Source organism: Enhydra lutris, unplaced genomic scaffold (genome assembly GCF_002288905.1).
Source record: "Enhydra lutris kenyoni isolate GAN:26980312 unplaced genomic scaffold, ASM228890v2 scaffoldscaffold45, whole genome shotgun sequence".
NCBI lineage: Eukaryota > Metazoa > Chordata > Mammalia > Carnivora > Mustelidae > Enhydra > Enhydra lutris.
In genome coordinates this window covers 14,144,021-14,162,989 of record NW_019154129.1, presented here as the reverse complement: position 1 = coordinate 14,162,989, position 18,969 = coordinate 14,144,021, and the positions used below count along the sequence as shown (strand labels likewise).

Here is an 18,969-nt window from a genome sequence, read left to right as displayed (position 1 = left end):
GACACTTACCGAGTACTGGGCGGGAGGCCCCGCCGGCACAGAGAACAGGAACTCCCTCCAGAGTGCATAGGAGGCCCCAGGGAGTCCCGGCCCTGACGTGGACCCATTGGCACAGGCCTGGGGGCGGCAGGGGTCATCCAATGGGAGGTGGAGACCAGCTCGGGGGCACCAGTGTCCTTCTGGGGCGCACGCAGGGACAGACTCAGTCTGGCTCTCCGGGGACCTGCTCTCAGGCTCCCTGTTGCTTCCAGGGGCCGCTGCAAGGAGAAAGAGGGGTGTTGGGGCCCTGGCCTGCTGTTCAGCCATGGTCAAGGACACCCCCACGATGACAGGAGGTTTTTTTTCTTTTTTTTTTTTTAAAGATTTTATTTATTTATTTGACAGAGACCACATGCAGGCAGAGAGGCAGGCGGGGGGGCGGGGTGGGGAAGCAGGCTCCCCGCTGAGCCGAGAGCCCGACACAGGGCTCCATCCCAGGACTCTGGGATCATGACCTAAGCTGAAGGCAGAGGCTCAACCCACTGAGCCCCCCAGGCGCCCATTGACAGAAGGTCTTGCCAGGCAGCAGCCCGGGCCCCAAAATCACCCCTCTACCCTTCCCGACCCTGGGCCGGAAAACAGACCCAGGACAGCCCCATACAGGCTGTCCTGCGGGTCCCGAGCCTGAGTCCGTTTCTCTGGACACCACCCTGCCCACCTCAAGACTAGACACCCGTCCAGTGGGCAAGGGACCAGGGCCTGTGACCGCGCGCCGCCCGCCCACTGCCCGGACAGAGCCCCACCTGCTTCTGCCGTGGGCCTTAGCACCTGCAGCCGCAGCTGGACGGGCCGGCGGAGCTCCTGGGTGCCCAGCTCGGCTGCTGTGAGGAAGGCCTCCCTGCTCAGGCCCAGGCTGGGGAACGCCATCATCTGGGGGGTGGGGGGGCACTGCTCAGCTCCACAGACCCCGAGCCCAAGACCCCAGACCCCAATTCAGGCCGGCCCAGAGGGGAAGGAGCCACCACATGGGGCTTCACACTGAGGAAGACAGTCACTCAGGAAGAAAATTCAGCTCAAACCTATCGCTGAGCACCGGTACCGCCCCCTTGTTCTGTGGAGAGAAGGCTCAGGGGCACTCGGGGCTCTCAGACACAGGGAGGGGGCGCTGCTGCTCTCCGCATGGCGGAGGGTGGGGGGCACAGTCTCTACCGCGCACACGGTCCAGAGAAAGCACCTTAAAGAGACACAGCAGCCTGTCCTGGAGGGTCTGGGGGTCGGCCTACCTCAACGAGCTCCTGGGGGGCCGAGAGGACCTCCTGCTGTGCCAGGGGGCTCAAGGGGCCCTGCAGGTCCCCACTGGGAGCTCCCACGAGGAAGGTCTCTGCGTCCCACACAGGCCCTGGAACGGCAAGTGTGCAGTGAGGTCTCCAGCCAAAGAAGACAGCGTCAGGGGCCCAATGTGGGGCCGGACCTGAGACCATGCCCCTTGGCAGTGGTCTCCCAGCTGCCCCACAGCTCGGTCTTGTTGGGAGCAGCTCCGCTCAGGACCACAGGTGCTCAGCCACACCTGATGGACACTGAGCTAGCTGAGCAATGAGCCCGAAGGATGTGACTGTCCCAGGGGGACAGAGGAGCCCCCAGGGTGGCAAGGAGCCCCTGTGAGGTGGGGGGTCAGGGACAGCCACGTGAAGGAGTTCCCCACGATGGCTGGGGAGGTGTCGGTCCTAGTCGAGGGCAGAGGGTGACCCGAAGCCCCCCGGGGCCCCGGCGCACCTCCAGGCTGCAGCTCGCAGACATAGCTGTGGGGCGCAGAGCACAGGTCGGTGTTGCAGCGCCCCGCGGGCCCCAGCCGCACGCAGCGCTCGGCAGTGGCCGGGTGCGGCTCCCCGGGCAGCCAGTTCTGGCAGGTGTCCAGGTTGAAGGCCTCGCGCTGCACAGCGGGGTCCGCCTCCCCCTCCACAGCGGAGAAGCCAATCCACACGTCCATGCTCCTGCAGGCAGGCGGAGGGGAGAGTGGGCGCCCAGGGTCTCCCCGAAGACAGGCACCCTTCCAGCTGTCCTCTCTCTGGGAGCTGGCTCCTCACGGCAGCCCCTCAGGCAGGCCTTGCCCCTCTCCCCATCTCTAGATGGGGAAACTGAGGCTCAGAGAGATGACCTGGCGAGCAAGGCCACGGCCGTGTCCACTCACACCCATGCCTGTGGAGCCCAGGGCCCAGCGGAGCGCTCCCAGCAGGGGAGGCTTCAGTCCGGCCGAGAGCAGTGTCCTATGTGAGCAGTCTCCGGGCGGGGAGGCCCGTGGGGGCCGTGGTCGGATGAGTGTCCAACTCTTGGTTTCCGCTCAGGTCATGATCTCAGGGTTGTGAGATCAAGGTCTGTGTTGGGCTCTGAGCTCAGCAGGGGTCTGCTTCTCCCTCTCCCCCTGCCCCTTCCTCCCCCCCACAAATGGGTAAAAAATATACTAAAATTAAAAAAGGCAGCTCTAAGTGTAGCATTTGGGGAGCAAAACCCCTGCATCTCTGCCCCCCACACAGGCTGCTCCCCCAGCTCTGCCGAGGTACGAAGACCCTTCTGGAAGGAGGGCTGACAGACACGTGGAGAACTCAGGGAGAGGAGTGAGGTGCCAGGGTCAGAGCCAGGCACTGGGGCCCAGCTACTGCCAGGGACCTTGACCGTTCTGGGCCTCGATTTCCCCTTCTGAACACCGAGAACATCCAGGGTATGAGCCACAGTCTGGTCGGCCCATCCCAGAGCCTTGGGGAGAAACAGGCACGACCTGCCGGGGGCAGGGGTGGGCCGGCTGCAAGGAAGCGCCGTTCCTTACGGTCTGGGGGGCCGAGGGCAGCCTCCGTGGTCACAACAGAACCGGCCCTACTCCTGCTAGGAAGGGCTCAGTGAGGACAGCAGGGGTGGTGGGCCCACAGGACCTGGACACATCGCCCATACCCACATCTTTGTCCCAAGAGCTGATGGCGATGGCGTCCGCCGAGCAAGACAGGGTCCTCGGCTGCCATCAGGCCAGCCAGCTGGACTAGGGTCTCTGGCCACCCCCACCTCTCCTCCAGCCCCGCCCCAGCATTGTGGGGACCCCCCCTGACAGCCTCTCCAGGGTGGGGGCGGGTACCTGGTGACCTGGGAGACCAGGAAGCGCTGGACGGCAGGACTGTCCACCATGGCCAGGGCGGCCCCGGCCCAGGCCCGGCACCGCTCCTGTGCCTGCAACCAGGCAGCCTTCTCAGCCACCAGGCGGTAACAGTGCCCGTTGTCGGGAAAGATCACGGTGTCTGGGGGGCAGAGCGGATGCACCACTGGGGGGGTCAGCGGGCAGAGAAGGGGCGTCAGCATGTGCCCAACCAGCACTGCCCCCCCCGCTCCAGCCCCCAGGGGTGAGCGAGGGGAGGGACGGCCCAGGCCCAGGGCGAGGGCACCCACCCCGGGCCGGCTCCTCGTCCACAGCCACGATACTGTACGCGGCCTGGAGGTCCGAGCCGCCACGGTTCCGGACGCCGAGCTTGAGGGTCTCATCGCTGCGCACTGAGACCAGACACGAGAGCTCCAGGGCTGCAGGGGCCGCCTCCACCCGCACCTCGGCCTCCAGATGGGCCGAGCCGGCCCCCAGGGCCAGCAGCGCTGTCACGCGGTAGCGTCCCGGCAACACGTAGCGGTGAGTGGCGGCTGCACCGGTGACGTCCACCCCAGGGGAGCCGTCGCCGAAGTCCCAGCGTGTGGAGCGGACGGGCAGGGAGGCGGTGACATGGAAGGCTGCCAGCTGCCCAGAAGACAGGGGTCCCCGAGGCCCCAGCAGGGCGGCCCCTGGGGAGGCAGGGAAGGTGTCCTGCAGGACAGTGGGGCCCCGGCAGGCAGGGCCGAGGGCCGACGGCGTGCCGGAGCAGAAGGGCAGGCAGGCCGAGGAGGTGTTGGGGGGCCGGGCCGCCCCGCACAGGCACCAGCCCTGGTCTGAGAGGGCCCCAAGGCTCTGGCCAGCCGCAAAACAGAAGGCACCGCAGGCCTCAGGTGTGAGCGGGCCCTCGTGGGCAGCTGAGAAGGCCGCCAGCAGCATGGCACCCGAGCTGTTGTCAGGAAGGCAGGCGACGTAGTCCTCACCTGGACGGAGCACATGGGCTGGTCCCTGGCATGCCCTGCGTCCCACGTGCCCTCATCCGCAGCTCTCCTCACCTCCTGCCCGCACCGTCCCCTGGGTCCACAGGGCCCTGCTGACCCCCAACCTGGTCCGACTCCGCTGCTGTGTTTACTGCCCCCCCCCCCCCGCCCCCAGATGCTGGCCCCGGAGCACCTACGGAGACCTGCCCAGCGGGAAAGGCCCCAGCCGGCCCACTCCAGCCACACTCACCACAGCCGCCATCTGACAGGAGGACGCCGAGGAGGGGCCGGCCAGCGACGGGGCTGGGCCCGGCACACGTGGCCGCCTCGGGCCGAAGCACGCGAACCCGCTGCTCCTCCGCCCAGCGGGGCAGCCAGGCCAGACCGCAGTCACACTCCAGGGGGTTTCCGCTCAGGTTTCTGCGGGGCAGGGGGCCAGGCCAGGCGCTCAGCGGAGGGTAGGGCAGGAGCCCGGAGGAAGGGTCGCTGCTGGCCTCAACCCAGGGAGCAGGGGCCTGGGGTGCCCTCCCCAGCGCAGCACCCCGCCGCCCCGTGGCCCCAGACGAGCTCCAGCAGGCAAGCACGAGGCCCCCAGCGCCTGCTCGCAGACGGGAATGGGCACGGAGGCCAGGTCAGGAGGGCAGGGGGGGGCAACCACTGACGCCAAAAACAACTCACATCTCAGTTAAATTAAATAAATTAGCAAATACTCCTTCTTCTAAAGTGGAAATCTTGTTGTTACTTATGTCCCTGGAAGAAAAGGGAGGATTCAGCAAGGATGGAAAGAAGCCCCCATAACCGCAACGGTGACAGGCAGCAACCGTCCGCCCACTCCGCGGGCGACACTCACAGCTCTGTCAGTGTGGACAGGTTCGCCAGGAGCCCGACGTCCAGTGCCCGGAGCAGGTTGTGGGAGACATCTCTGGGGAGCAAAGTGGTCACCGTCAGTGCCAGGGCCCCAGACAGGGCACAAAGGAGACCCAGGCCCACCCCCAGAGGCTCCCCGCTCCCTCCAATTCCCTACTTGCGGCCAGGACAGAGGATCCCAATGACTGGACTACGAGAAGGCTGGGAGCCCGCAGGATCCCGTCCACGCCCCGCCGCATGCCCCTTCTCTGCCCAGCAGTAGGCCCCCCAGCAGTTCCGGTCCCTCAACCCCGGGCCTGGCAGCGCCGTGCCACGTGGGGTCTGGAACACAGCAGGGCAGCCTAAGGGTCTCCAGGGCCAGGGGCCTCGTAGTTGCTAGCGTGGGGGAGAGGGGTCTCAGAATGACCCCGAGACACAGTGGGGCACAAGGACCAGGTAAGCAGGGAGAGGGCCCTGGAGGACCACCTCCTCTCAGAGCTACGGTGACAGGCCACAGCAAGCACCGAGGTTGACAGGACCCCAGGACAAACACCGGCGTGCTCTACAAGGCAACACACGGGTTCAACAAGAAGCATGACCGGGCAGGAATCGCGGAGGCCGGCTGAACTGTGAGGCGGGCGCAAGGTCCAGCTGCGCCAACTTGGGCCGGACCCTCCAGAGACCACCTGGGCACGTCGGCGCGAGGACATGGCGGGCGGGGGCGGGGCCGGCCCTCTGTGAGCCCCGGGAGGTTCAACACCAGCTGGGACCGGGGAGTGGGACAAAGCCCAAAGCCACAGGTGACAGTCCTGTGGAGCCACCCTGACTGAGAGAACCCAGGAGGGCACCGCCCGCGGGTCACAGCGTCCAGTAACGGCAGAGGCGAAGCAGCAAGGCGAGCGCAGAAGCGTCGTCAGTGAAGCCAGACTGCGGGCCGGGCAGCGCTGGCCGCGTCCACGCAGGGTCGGCTCTACACAGGCACGGCTCCCAGACGGTGAGGAGCCCAGCCGGCCAGGAAAACCAGCCCAGGACACATCATTAACCCGAGACACACAGAGGTCACAGATGCGAGGAGACGCACCCCTGACAGCAGCGCCCCAAAGCACTTTCACCCCCAAACTGTGAACGGTTCAGAACCACAACCCTCGGAGCTGGCGACACCCCCCCCCCCAGGAGGGTCGAAGCCCTTCCAACAACATGCTCTGCGGCTAACCGTGCCACTGTCCCTCCCAGCCTGGAGGTGGAGGCCACGGTCGCGCCTACCCATCCCCTCCCCTGACCTGGTGGACACCTCTGGTCACCTGCTTCACTGCACCCTCCTCACCTCCCCCCTCCCGGGGCCCCCATGTCTGAGCAGCCCCAAACTGATGAGGCCTGGGACTCACCTGCAGAGCCTCTGCCCTCACAGGTGTCACCGCTCGCCCTCGGATGTCCCCAGAATCCTCTCCCAGGCCCTACCCCGGCCCCCAGTGACCACCCAGTCGTGCAGAGGCGGAGGTCTGCCGATGCCTCCTCCTTGCCCAACCGCTTCCCGCTCCTGCCAGCCCAGCTCCTCCTACACTCAGATCCCACCCTACCCCAACCACAGCCTGGTCCAGACACCCTGTCCCTGGGCACCTGGCTGCCACAGCCCTTCCTATCAAGGCTCCTGAGGCAGCCTGGAGGTGTCTAGCTCCCAACAGCCACCCTCGGGGATGTCCCTGCTCCCAATACAGCAGGACCTTAGAACAGGCTGGTGTGGAAACAAGGTCCTGCTGGGAGAACCGACATGCACATAGGCCCCTGAGGACGTGGGGAGGAGGGGGTCCCAGTGCTTTGCTGGCTGGGATGCCCAGAGCCACACCCCCAGTCCGGCTCCTGATGCCGCAGACCACATCTGGAACCAGGCTCAGGAAATGACCCCCAGGCCACATGGGGTCACGTGGAGACCATGGAAGGCTGGGGGCTGCGAACTGGGCTGCTGCTGGGCCGCTCCGCCATCCTGTCTGGGTCCTGTGACCTAAGTGGGGAGCCAGGCCCAGTGGGGCTCCCATTCCCCTGATGGATGGTGAGGCGGGCAGGGCTGAAACTCCCATGGGGACCAGGTGGAGCTAGGGCCTGGGGTTTCCACCTGGAGCAGCACCCCCAGTGCCGGGACCCGGATGTCACAGACGCTCCTCCCCTCACCTGTGGGGAGAGACAGGGTGCACAGGGGCAGCGCCCGGAGCCCATCCAGCCACCAGCAGGGGCAGCCCCCTCAGCACACAGACCAAGAGAAATCCAGGCACAAAACCAGCCCCTCCCCTGCAACTGTTCAACCGAGATCTAAAGAAAGTGCCGGAAAGGGGCGCACCGTGACAGCTCCAGGCTTGAGAGCAGGCGGGTCCCCTGAGTTTTAAACACTCGAAGTACCCTTGAGTAGAAGTGGGGTGTGCAGGAATGGATGGACAAGCTGTCCCGGGGGCCCGGAGTGGGGGCCTCAGAGGGGAACGGGAGGCAAGGAGGCTGGCAAGGGGCACCGGGAGCCCCATCGAAGAGGAGGCTGGGGCAGCAAAGCCTCCTCAAGAAGAGGCACTGCCCCTGATGCAGGCTCAGACCACAGCCCTGCCCTGTCCCAGCTCGGTGGCCCGACGAGGCGCTGGTCTCACTGAGCTCGGGTTTCCCATCTGGGGGAAGGAGGGCACGGAGAGACAGCATGCATGCGTGTGGCTATGCGCCCAGGTCTGTCTCCACCCAGACCTGGGGCTCCAGGAACACCAGGGCTGGAGAGGCCTTTGGGGGCCAGGGGACACGGGGACAAGACCCGTTGGCAAGGTCACCTGTGCCCCCCACAGTGGAGCCTAGATTGTCCTGTCCCTCCTCACACGTGGCGGGAGAGGGGTGCTTTCTGACTGGTGGGCCAGGCCTTCCTCCGGGGTACACGGCCTGCCCTGCGCTGCTCAGGCTCACCCCAGCCGGCCCGCACCCACTCCTGGGGTGGGGTGGGGGGGTGGGCCAGGCCAGGAGACCAGTGAGAGGCAGCCGGACTCCCACCCACGGTCAACCACGATGCTCTAGCGTGGAGTAGCCGTGGCAGGAGGAGCCTCCCGGTGTCCGTGCCTCTAAGGAAGGCAGCAGGCTGCAGGGCACAGGAAGCCACAGGGAGAGCATCCGAGAGATGGGGCTAGGGGGTGGCAGGACAGGAGGGTGAGCGTGGGCGAGACCCACCAGGGGCTCCCGGGGCAGCTTCCCAGCCTGGGCCTCAGGCAGAAGAGGAAAGAAAAAAGGAAAATCCTTAAAGTGTTCTCCACATCCCATTCTCTGGAAAATCCATCATGAGTGGCAGCTCTGGGGACTGCTGGTGGCACCTGAGAACCCTGGGGCGGCGGTGGTGGGGGGAGAGGGGCAGGCCAAGCTCAGCGTCCAGGCCACGCAGCCAGCAACCACCCTGGCCCGTCAGGACATGGCTGACCCTGGCCTCACTGGCCTGTGGCTCTGAGCCACCCTCGGCCACGTCCTCGACCCAGCTCTGCCTGGCCCAGCGGCCCCATCGAGGCTCCCCTCCCCCGCACGCCAAAGGCCCACCAGTCACACACAGTCCAGGGCACTAGCCACAGCCCTCCCCATGCTCCAGGTCCCAGCTGAGCCCCTTCCCCCCCCGGCACTCAACTGTGCCCAGAAAACATCAGCAGGCTCCCCCAGGATCCTGCTTAGCTACGGTGCCCTAAGGGCACACTAGGCCATGAGCCCCAGCCCCAGGGTGTGGGAGAAGCTGTGTAGGGCAGGCTGTGGCTAATGGTGCACGCTGGGAGAAAGGGGAAGGGCAGAGGGGACACTAAGGGGGAGCTGTAGGGGTCACCGGGATGGGGACATGGGAAGAAACCACTGGTGGGGTCCTCGCTCCGTCCCACAGCCACTTGTCCACATTAGTTCTTGCCATCAGCATGCTGGTGGAAGGCCAAGGAGGCCTTGGGCCAGCCCTGCCCCCACACCAGGGTTTCCCAGGTCCCACAACCGCAGGGGAGACACAGCAGGCCCAGGGAGACCCCGAAGGAAGAAAGCAGCAGGGCTGGCCAAGCAGCGGCCGGCCCCTACCGGGAGAAGGGCCAGCAGCCTGGCTGGACAGCACCCCTGAGAGGTCTTGGGCCAAGCAGGGCCCACCCTCTGGGCCAGCTAGATGCTCCCCAGCCCCTCCAAGGCCCACTCAAGCCAACTCCACGGATCCCAAGGCCAAGGCTGGAGGGGTCAAGCCAGCTTAGGGAGGAGGTGGGTGACCTGGGGACCCACATACTACCAGGTGACAGGCATACACTCATGAAAGCATAAGACACGTGTCACCTCCCCAGGCACCAGGGATCAGATTGAGAGGCTGGCCTTCCCTCTCCTCCCCCATAGGGACCCAGCAGTCCACTGGGGAGCCCAGGCTGTCCCCCAGGCTCTCCCTGCCTCCCAGACCAGACACTGTCATGAGGGGACACCAGCCTCCCCTGGGGTACAGGCGCCAAGAGCCCCTGGACATCCAGGGCTGCTCTTTCCTGCCTCAAGCAGGAGCTCGGGCGAGGGTCCAGCGCCACAAGCTGGAGGGACTCAGCAGAAGGTGCTCAAGGGCCCCCGTGGCGAGCAACAGCAGCTCCCTAGCCCCATCCGCACACGGCTCAGCACCTGCGTCCCACCCCTGCTCACATCAGGGCCCCTGCGGGAGGAGGGGAGAAGGGGCTGCGCCCAGGAGACGGGAACGGGTCAGGGTACATGAAGGTACAAGCCAAGGAGGGGGTGGTCACAAGCAGGTCTGGGGTGTTCCTGAGCCTGGGGTGGCTGCTAGAACGGTCTGCCCTTCTGGACCTGAGGCACTGGAGGCCCCAGGGAAGCTGGGACCCTGCCCTGCAGCCCTGAGCAGCCTCAGTTTCCTCCAGTGCCAAGGAGAGGAGTGGCCCGTGTGCCCGTTCCCCAGTCCAGATGCTGGGCGGGGTCTGGGGGCCAGCTGGAGCCCCCAAGGAAACATCTGCACATTCCAGACGCATGTGGTCAGCGGCGGGGGCGAGTGCCAGGCCCCAGCCCGTCACCCCCACCCCTGCGCTGGCCGCCGCACTGGAAACAGGGCTTGGGGGGAACGGGCTCCGGAGGGGCCGCAGCTGAGGTTATGTAACCCACTCCTCCCAAGCCAGCAGCTGCCTCCTCCCTCCTCTGGGAGGACAGGACAGCCGCGCTGGCGGGACAGAAGGTACCCCGCTCCCCATCCAAGGCCCAGGGCTCCGTTCTCCTCCCTCCGTCACCAGAAATAGCAGCCCTGGCTGGCCGGTCCTCTCCCTGAGGCGCTGCCAGGTTCTCCTGAGCCCAGCACGGAGGACCCCCGACATATCCCCTCAGGAGCCAGGCCTGGCCCAAAGGGGAATGGCTACAGTGCGGTGCCTGCCCCGCACCCCCCCCCCCCCCCCGGGGCCCCGGGGGGGGGGCGGCGGGGGGGGGGGGGGGGGGAGACTGGGGGGGTGGAGGGGGCCAGGCCGCCGGGAGCACCAAGCCAGTTTGAGTGTAATAACCTCATTCTGTTTTCGTTCTGTCTATTTATGGTGAGCAAGGCTGGCTTCCAGGGCCGGAAATGATGATGTGTAAATTAATGAATTCGAGTTTAGGAAGGAGCAGATTTGCAGACAAACACGCGGACAGGGCCAGCTGGGGAGGGGGCAGAGGCAGGCTCTCCAGGGAGGGGCCTGCCAGCCCCAGGGCAGCAGCGAGGGGCTGTCTCAGCCTCCAAAGTGAGGGGGAGAGGCCCAGCCTGGGAAGGTCCCAACCTCACAGCCACCCGAGTTCTGCCCTCCCGCTATAGAAGTCTCAGCAGGACGGGCCTACACAGCCAGCACGCTGCTGCTTCCCACCTGGGAAGCCCCTGTGGCCGCAGGCCAGGACAGGGAGGGGAGCTCAGAACTTCAGGGAGGGCCCGAGGGGTGGGGAGTCCTCCACACCTGGACAGACAAATGTGCCCCGAGGCAGCCACCTTCAGACCCTTAACAAGACTGGGTGCGGGGCCCCCCAGGAGAGGGTGTGGGGATTTGAGGCCCCCTTCAGGGTAAGGGGAGGCAAAGGACCAGACCGAAGGGTGCCCAGCCTCCCTCGGGATCCAGCGCCCGTGCTCGGGAACTGCGCTCAGACCTGTCACAATCAGTCAGGCAAGGAGTGACCAGCCCATTCCACAGGTGGGAATGCTGAGGCTCGGGGAGGCAGCCCTGCTCATCCCACCATGTGTCGCCAGAATCGGGAGACTGAAGGAGAAAGGCTGTGCTCTTCCCCATCCTGGCTGGGGAGCTGGCACGTGGCCTCAGGCTTTCCAGCTTTCCAGCCCAGCGTGGCTAGCCATCCCATCGCCCCCTCAGCTGCTGGGCATGGCCCTGACCCAGGGCTCCAGGGCGGTTTGCTGGCCCTGGACCCTGAGGCCAACAGTGCTGTCAGCCTTGCCCTGAGCACTGGCCTCATTCTCTGCTTCCACCAGAAGCAAACGAAGCCCTTCTCAGAGTGGCCCCAGAGCATCCTTCAGGGCACAGGGACTGGTAAAGTCAGGGACACCACACCTGGCCAGGCCTGGGCCCACAGGCACCTCGGGGAAAGAACGAGCCCTGCCCACCTTGGCCTCAAACGCAGCCCCTTCCCTGGCACGGGCGGCTGGGCACCACTGGGCCCCTTGGCAGAGACGGCTGCCAAGCCACAAAGAACGAGGTGTTCCGGGAAAAAAGGACGTGAGCTGCATTTTCCAGCTGCGTTCTGTTCAGCAGCAGGACTGCAAGCACGCTCGGCCAGCGCCCCCGAGGCCCGCGGCCCACCCCATGGACACGGCCCCGCCTTGGCCGGCCTGAGAGGCACAGGCACCCAGCTCCCGGGGCCAGACGGCCGCCGCCACCCCAGACGGCAGCAGGACAAACGGGATGTTTTCATTCCAGAGTGTTCCACGGGCTGGGCCCGTCTGGGTTCCTGCTGTTGGCGCTGGCCGCTGCAGAGTGTTCCGGAAAGGAAAATGTGCATCTCCATCCAAAATGGCTTCCTCACTTGAAACCAAGCCTCAGCCCGGGTCTTGCTCAAGAACCAGGGTCTCCCAAGAGCTGTGGGGGAGCACAGGTGGCAGCAGAAGCACTCCCCCATCCCATGGGCAGCATGTGGGGGCGGGAGCCACGTCCTCCAGGGCCACCCAGTCAGCCATCAGAAGACGATGGCCAGTGACAAGTCACCCAGGGCCAAGGGCAGGAGAGGAGAAGGAGGCCCCTATGGGAGATGCCCTGGTCTCAGGCCCCGGGAGAGGGAAACTGAGTCTCACCAACACCACAAGTGAGATCACCAGGGTGTGCCGGGCATGTGACAGCAGAGGCCAGCCACAGGGCCAAGGTCAGGGGCACCAAGCAGCCCTCGTGGCCATGGATTTCAGGGCCGCACCATCCCCCCAGCTCCCAGAACAAGGTGAACACGGGAAGTGACGCATTCTAGTCACACATCAAAACTTCACTGTGTCCCAAATGCACACCCGAACGCGTCAGAAACACAACTGCATAAAACTAAGACCCAAACACCAGAGGAACGTGCCAGGGTCCCGACTCCCAGCAGCGGCACGGCCATGTGCTGAAGACGCCTCTGAGGTCAGAGCAGAGGGGGCAGCAAGGCTCGTGGACCTCGGGCCTCCCTGGGCTCTCCCGGGCCCCCCAACTGGCATGTGGTCTGAGAGATGCAGTGACCGGCACATGCGTTCAGGGGTCCTCTCTGTGCACCCGTCAGCGTGGCAGGTGGCAAGGACCCATCTCCTGGTGGCCAGTGCTTGGGACCAAGGTAATGGGCTCTGAGGGTGTGGACAGAAGGGAGCCGAGGGGCCACTCTGGCAAGGGTTACGGCTGCTGTGGCCCCAGCACTGAGCCCCACGGGCATGCCCACAACCCCAGAAGGGCCTCCACTTGTGATGCCCACCTGGCGAGTGAGGGGACCGAAGCTTGGGAAGGCTGAGTGACACGGCCAAGGTCACGTAGGAAATGGAGGAGCTGGGATATGAACCAGGTCTGATCCAGGGGCAGAATCCCAACTCCTGGGTCCCCATGCCTCCCTCCCAGAACCAGACAGGAAGTCCGTGGGAAGGGCCGTAGCACAGAGAGCAGAGGGACACTGAGGACAGAGCTGCGGGGAAGGGTTGAGCCAGCAGCGGAGGCCGGAGCCCAGAGCCCAGCCAGTCCCACTCGGTCCCACCGGGGGGGAGCCCCCCACCGCTAGCACCGGGGGCCAGGCCCGTGTGCAGTCCCGGGGGTGTGCCCCAGAGCATGCTCATGCAGTCGTGTCTCTGTCACAACCCCCAGCCGTGTGACCCCAGGAAGTGACAACCTCGGGGAGCATTAGTTTCCTGGTCTATAAAATGGGACCAAGAATGCTTCCAAGCCCACAGCACTGTGCAAGACACCGTGACAGAAAGGACAGAACAGGCTTTGCAAGGAGCCCAGCGCATGGCAAGCGCGGACAGAGGGGATGACCCAGTGGCGGGGCGCAGGGCGCACACCCATGGCCATTTCCAGAGATCTGATCTTCCATTTGGAGCCGCCTCACATGGTATAAAGCTCCCAACTGTGAAGCGGACAACTCGCTGGTTTCCGGTGAGTTCTCGAGGTCGTGCGACGAGCGCCATCTCCTTCCACCACAGTCTCACCCCCAAACCGACACCCCAACCCCACCCCCGCCAGATACACCAGTCTGCTTTCGGCTTCCACAGACTGGCCTGTTCCAGACGTTTCCTACCATGGAAATCATTCCACATGTGGCCTCTTGGGTCCGGCTTCAGGGCCTGCAGGGGTTGGGGCAGGTGTTGGGGCTCCTGCGGGCGGCTAAGCAGCACTCCAGCGAGTGGGAGACCGCGTTCTGTTGCTGGACCCCTGCGTTGTCCCCACGTTCTGGCTCCGGGGAACCCGACGCTGTGAGCGTGCGTGTACAGACTTCCGTGTGGACCCAGGTTTCCCTTCTCTTGGGTACACACGGAGGAGCCGGCAGACGGCTGCCAGCACGCCGCCCTATGCCGCGGCCACCAGCAGCGGGTGGGGGTCCGACGTGTCCACACCCTCCAGATGCCGGCTGCCATCCGCCTTCGGAGACAGCTGTCCACACAGGCATGTGGGGCATGGTGCCGCAGCCCCCTGCATCTCCCCGGAAGCCGCGTGTGCGGCGTCCACTCGGGCTGGCGGGGCAGGTGTCCTCTCTGGAGGTATGTCCACTCGGGCCCTTCACCCACCTCCTAACTGGACCCTTTATCTCACTAGGGCGGAGAATCCACAAGAAGCCCCGCCGCTGCTGCGGTCTTCAGGTCTTCAACAAGCCTTCTGGCTGCGAGTCCTCGCCAGGTAAGAGGCTTGCAGGCGCTCTCCACCGGGCAGCGGCTTGGCGGGTGGGCGCGCTCCCCTCGAGGGCGGGTCCTCCAACTCCCAGGCACCACCCAGCTCCCGAGGCTTGCTGGAACTGGGTGCTCGGTGCTGCTCCCTTCAAGAACCGAGCCCTGCAGGTGCAGTCCGAGCCTCCCCATCACCTCCCGGCCCCGGCAGGGAGCCCTCCTACAGCATGTCCTCCTGGCCACAGCTCTCACCAACGGGCATCCGTGTCCCCTCGGGAAACTGCCAGTACACATGCGTTTACATCCTCAATTCCGAGCACCAGCCGGCCACGCTGCACACCTCAGGGGACGCGAGAGTGAGAGCTGCTGGGCATGCAGGACCCCCGGACCCTCCCGACACCCATTCCCACCCAGCAGCCAGTGTTCTGTGCCCTTTCTGTCTGGGGCCCTTCAGGGCTGTCCCCATCCATCTAGATAAGGGCCGCACCCCCATGCCTCCAGCACCTGCAGCCCCAGACATTCCTCCAGGCTGTCCCTTGTCTGGGTGCTCTCTCTCAGACCTTTCAACGTCACCTACACTGGTGGCCCCCAGGGAGCCCTCCAAAGCAGCCCCTCCCCATCGCCAGCGTCACGGTGATATCTGAGCCTCAGAGACCCCCCCCCGCACACAGGGCCGGGCACACAGCAGCCAGGCTCTCTGCCTGGTGAGGGTTTGGGGAGGGGACCCTCTGTGGTCTGGCCCGTCCTCAAGGCAGCAACACATGTGGCGCATGCAGCCTAACATGTCACGCACACACCAGGCCCGTGTGCTCCCCCCAAGGACCACCTTCCCTCGCACCCATGTGCCATGCAGACGCTAAAGGCCTAGCCTCCTCCAGTCTCCTAAACTCTCCTGACATTCAGGGGCCCAGGCGAGAAAGGGCAAGGCTCCAAGTACACTCCCAGCTGATAAGAGACCCCAAGGCCCTGATATTTCCATCAATGAACCATGTCCCTACTGAGGCCCTAAGCCTCGTCCTAGACCAGTGGCTGAAGTCAGCAGCACGAGCCCCGATAAACGGCTGGAAACCACACCTGAAACTGACAGACAACACTGGGAGCAGCACCGTCCCCTCTGAATGGCCCCTGGTGACGAACATCCTGAGGCTCTGGGGGCCTGTCCACGCAACAGCCGCCGGCCGCAAGCGCCTCCAGAGGGCTGGAAATGTGGCTTCCCGCACCACACCACCCTGCAGCGGCCATCCCGCTACAGGAAACAGAGGGCAGGGGACACACTGGATGACACCACGGGGGCGAGTCCAAAAGCAGACGCTCTCGGCACCACTGTCAACGGTCGCGTGAGGAGGGAAAGAGACGAGGGAGGGTAGATACATCATCAGAGGACAAAAGACGCTGACCAGCTGCACTGTGTGGTCCTTGTTTGGGTCCGGATTCAAACTACTAGAAGAACCGCGGACAACCGGAAACCTAAACATGCCGGCGCAGGTGGGATCAGGGAATCTCTCACCATCTCGGGGTGACCACGGGGTGGCTGGACACTCCGAGACGCCCAGCTCCTGGGCATACGCCACAGGACAGGACAGCCGGCCGCTGGCTCAAAGAAGGCGGGAGGTGGAGGCGTGGAGGGACAGGACGGAGGGCGAAGAGTCACAAGGTTCAGCACACAATTTTGTCTACCTCTGGGCCTACTCAAACTCACCATAAGAAAGATTGAAACCTGGGACAACAGCAACACTTTGCCGAGTAATGTCATCTCTCTCAGGCCACCTCCAGCAGCACCGCCAACCCAGCCCACCCTGCCTGTTGAGGCCTAAACGCCCCTGTGGGCCAGCCATGGGCCTTATATGCAGGTCTGGCCCGTGACAGAGGTATCAGGCCTGAGCCCAGAAGAGGCTGACGCTGGTGCCACCCAGAAGGCAGGGCTGTGGGGCACACCCTCACCTGGAAGGCTGCCTGACATCTATGCACTCAGCCCCTCTGCTTTAGAGAGAACTCCCCTGTCTCCCTCTCCCTGAGGACGGGGCTTGCTGGATCGACAGACAGAATGGCTGGGGGCTGGGGGAACCAAGAGAGAGCCCAGTTTCTCTTGGGTTCCTGGTCCCCAGCCTCCAGAAATCTCCCACAGGTAGCTTTGGGGTATAAAGAACACCATAGGGTCTCCCCTGTTCTCCATCCCCCCGTGTCTCAGGGTTCCACTGCAAGCTCAGAGGGGCCAGCAACCCTGGGAATCCTGCCGGCTCAGGCCGGGCCAGGCCAGGCCACCAGCTCCCAGGACCTCCAAAACCCAGGAGCAGATCCTACAGGACACATGCAAGGCTCTAGTCTTGGGCTCCATCACTGTGCCCAAGAGGCTCCAGAGCCCACACCCTGCTGCAGGCCCCTGACTGAGCCCCCCGCATTGTTTACTTCCTACACAGCTCCTGGAGGCCAGCTCAGCATCACGACCTGGGGAAACAGAGCATAACCAGAAGGAGCCAGGCCTGACCTCAGCAGCTTCCAGCCCCCCGGAAACGGAGGCATCTTTACTCACAGTATCCAGAAACGAGGACCGGATCCAGTTATCCTGGTGAAGGCAAGAAGCCCATCTCCACAGAGACAGCCGGGATGGCAAATGCTCAAGGGGTCAGGCAGCAAAGCAGCAGGCCCACCGTGACTCTCCCTCAGGACCCCCAGCTAATCCTGGAGAGCCTGCTCTTCCCCCACCGCAATCCCACACACCAAAGCCCAAAAGACCTCCAGAGCACACAGGAGAACTATCCACCCCTACTCCACCCACCTACTCCCCAGCATCCAAATTCATCTGAACGCTGACCATCGGTCCCCAAATTAAAGGCAGCCGTACGCTGGAGGCACCCAGGGAATATTACAGAACCAAATTCCAGGACCCATCTCCAGATTTCACAAGCCTGAGAACGCTAAATGCCCCCCAGTGGATTCCAGCATGTGGCCAAAGACAGCTGGGAGTCCTGGCTTCTGAAAGTGCCCAAGAAACCCCAACAGGGCCATAGGAATGCAGACAGGCAGACCTGAGCCTGTAGCTAGCCCAGGGACAACTGTCTGCAAATGCTGGTCCCTGCACTCATCCGTTCCAACTCCGGGTCCTGAGCACCTCAGTCAAACCCAGCTCTGCCACGTGCTGGCTACAGCCTGTAACCTGGGCAAGTCCCAGCACCTGAGTCTGTGTTCTCGCGTGTAAAAAGCCATCTTCGCTGTACCTCTGCCTCAGAGGGCATCCATCCATCACAGCCAGAGCCTGGCACACGGCTCACAAAGTGACAAGTTCTCCATGGAGGCTACACCATCACTTCCAAAACGGAAACCGCACAACAGCCCGCAAGCGTTCTGAACTACTTCTGCAACCCCACATGCCCACTGTCCGGGGACCACATCAGAGCCCTTGAGGAACCCGGGCCCCTCCCGTCCTGCCCCACTCCCGCACAACCCCCTTGCCCTGGCCACACGGTTCCCTCCTCCGGTCCTCCCGCCACCTTCCCACTCCTCATCGGGCCAAGCCTCAGACATCCTTCACATCTCTGTCCAGACACCTATTCCGGGAAGCCCTCCCCGCCATCCCAGACGGAGCTCTCCTCCTCCTGGCTTCCCGCTGCAGGGCTCCCAGGTGCAGAGCATCCCCCAGGCCAGGCTGCATCCTATTAGTCCGTAATTGTCGTCTAAGTGTCGGCCGGTTCCCTTCGAACACCTTCCACCCTGCCCCCGCGCTGTCTCAGGTCCCCCACCAACTCGCGACTGCGGAGCCCCACCCGGTGGGACGTTTCTGCGTTCGCAGACGCCGGGATTCTTCGGCCTCGCCCCGGCCCAGGCCAGGGAGGCTGAGGGCCGCCCGCGGTCCCGGGTTTTCCTTATTTAGTCGGGTCGACCTCACTGCGCTGGAGCCTCGCCCTGGGAGAGGCCTGGCCCGCACTCCGTTTCCCCTTCAGAGGCCGGGGACGCGCCCACGCCCTGCGAGGCCCGCCAGGCCGGCGGCCTGCCCGGCCGGGCCTCTCCCCGGAGTCTAGGGTGCAGGCGAGCCGAGGCCGCCCCACGCCCCGGGCGCCCCCGAGTCCCGGCGCCCGCCCGGCGCCATGGCAACCGCCCGGCCCGCGGCGCGGGGCGGCGAGGTACTCACAGCGCGGTGGCGTCGGCGGGGATGCGCAGCGCGGGTCCGAGCGTCCGCAGTCCGCGGCCGGAGCAGTTGACGCGGCAGGCGGAGCCGGGCGCCGGGCCGCAGAGGCAGGGGGGCGCGCACGGCCCGCAGCCGCGCCCGGTGTCCCCCGCCAGCGCCCCAAGCCACAGGCCCAGGCCCAGGGCGAGCGCCAGGCGGGCGGGCGCGGCGGGCGGCATCGTCAGGGCAGCGCGCGCATGGCCCCGGCCCGGCCCCGAGCCCCCCTCCCCGAGCCCCTGAGCCCGCCCGGCGCCGGTGGCCGCGGCTCAGGCGGGGCCCGCGGACGGCATGGCGGGGCGCGGGGCGGGATTCGGCGGCGGCAGCGGCCTGTCTGCCTGCGCGACGTCCGCTCGGCGCTCGGGCCCGGCCGCGCTCTGCGTCCACGGCCGGCCGGTCGCGCGCTCGCGCTCTAGTGCGGGCCCGCCGCCGCCGCTCCTCCTCCTCCCGGCGCCGCGCGGGGCGGGTGGGGCGGGGCGTCTGCAGGCCCCGCCTCTAGCTCTGCAGGTCGGCCGCGGGGGGTGGGGCGCCACCGGGCCCCGCCCCGTCCTGGCTCCGGGAGTGGGCGGGGCGTCGCGCGGCATCCCGCTCTTCT

At 65.5% G+C, this 18,969-nt stretch overlaps 1 protein-coding gene across 3 annotated transcripts in view; it reads right to left on the bottom strand.

The window, feature by feature from the left end:
* The window catches only part of LOC111156258 (polycystin 1, transient receptor potential channel interacting), a 40,815-nt gene extending 22,259 nt beyond the window's left edge, over positions 1-18,556 (bottom strand). For 2 of the 3 annotated variants that reach the window (XM_022517026.1, XM_022517025.1), the window contains exons 1-10: positions 18,342-18,556; positions 4,928-4,999; positions 4,756-4,827; positions 4,328-4,497; positions 3,409-4,080; positions 3,101-3,284; positions 1,753-1,970; positions 1,263-1,378; positions 764-909; positions 10-238 (exon numbers count right to left, since the gene is read on the bottom strand). In XM_022517026.1, coding sequence (XP_022372734.1) covers positions 10-238; positions 764-909; positions 1,263-1,378; positions 1,753-1,970; positions 3,101-3,284; positions 3,409-4,080; positions 4,328-4,497; positions 4,756-4,827; positions 4,928-4,999; positions 18,342-18,556 — 2,094 coding nt within the window. Of the gene's footprint in view, positions 1-9; positions 258-763; positions 910-1,262; positions 1,379-1,752; positions 1,971-3,100; positions 3,285-3,408; positions 4,081-4,327; positions 4,498-4,755; positions 4,828-4,927; positions 5,000-18,341 lie in introns of all 3 variants that reach the window. The other variant, XM_022517024.1, reaches the window with a different exon arrangement.
* Positions 18,557-18,969: the final 413 nt, after the last annotated feature.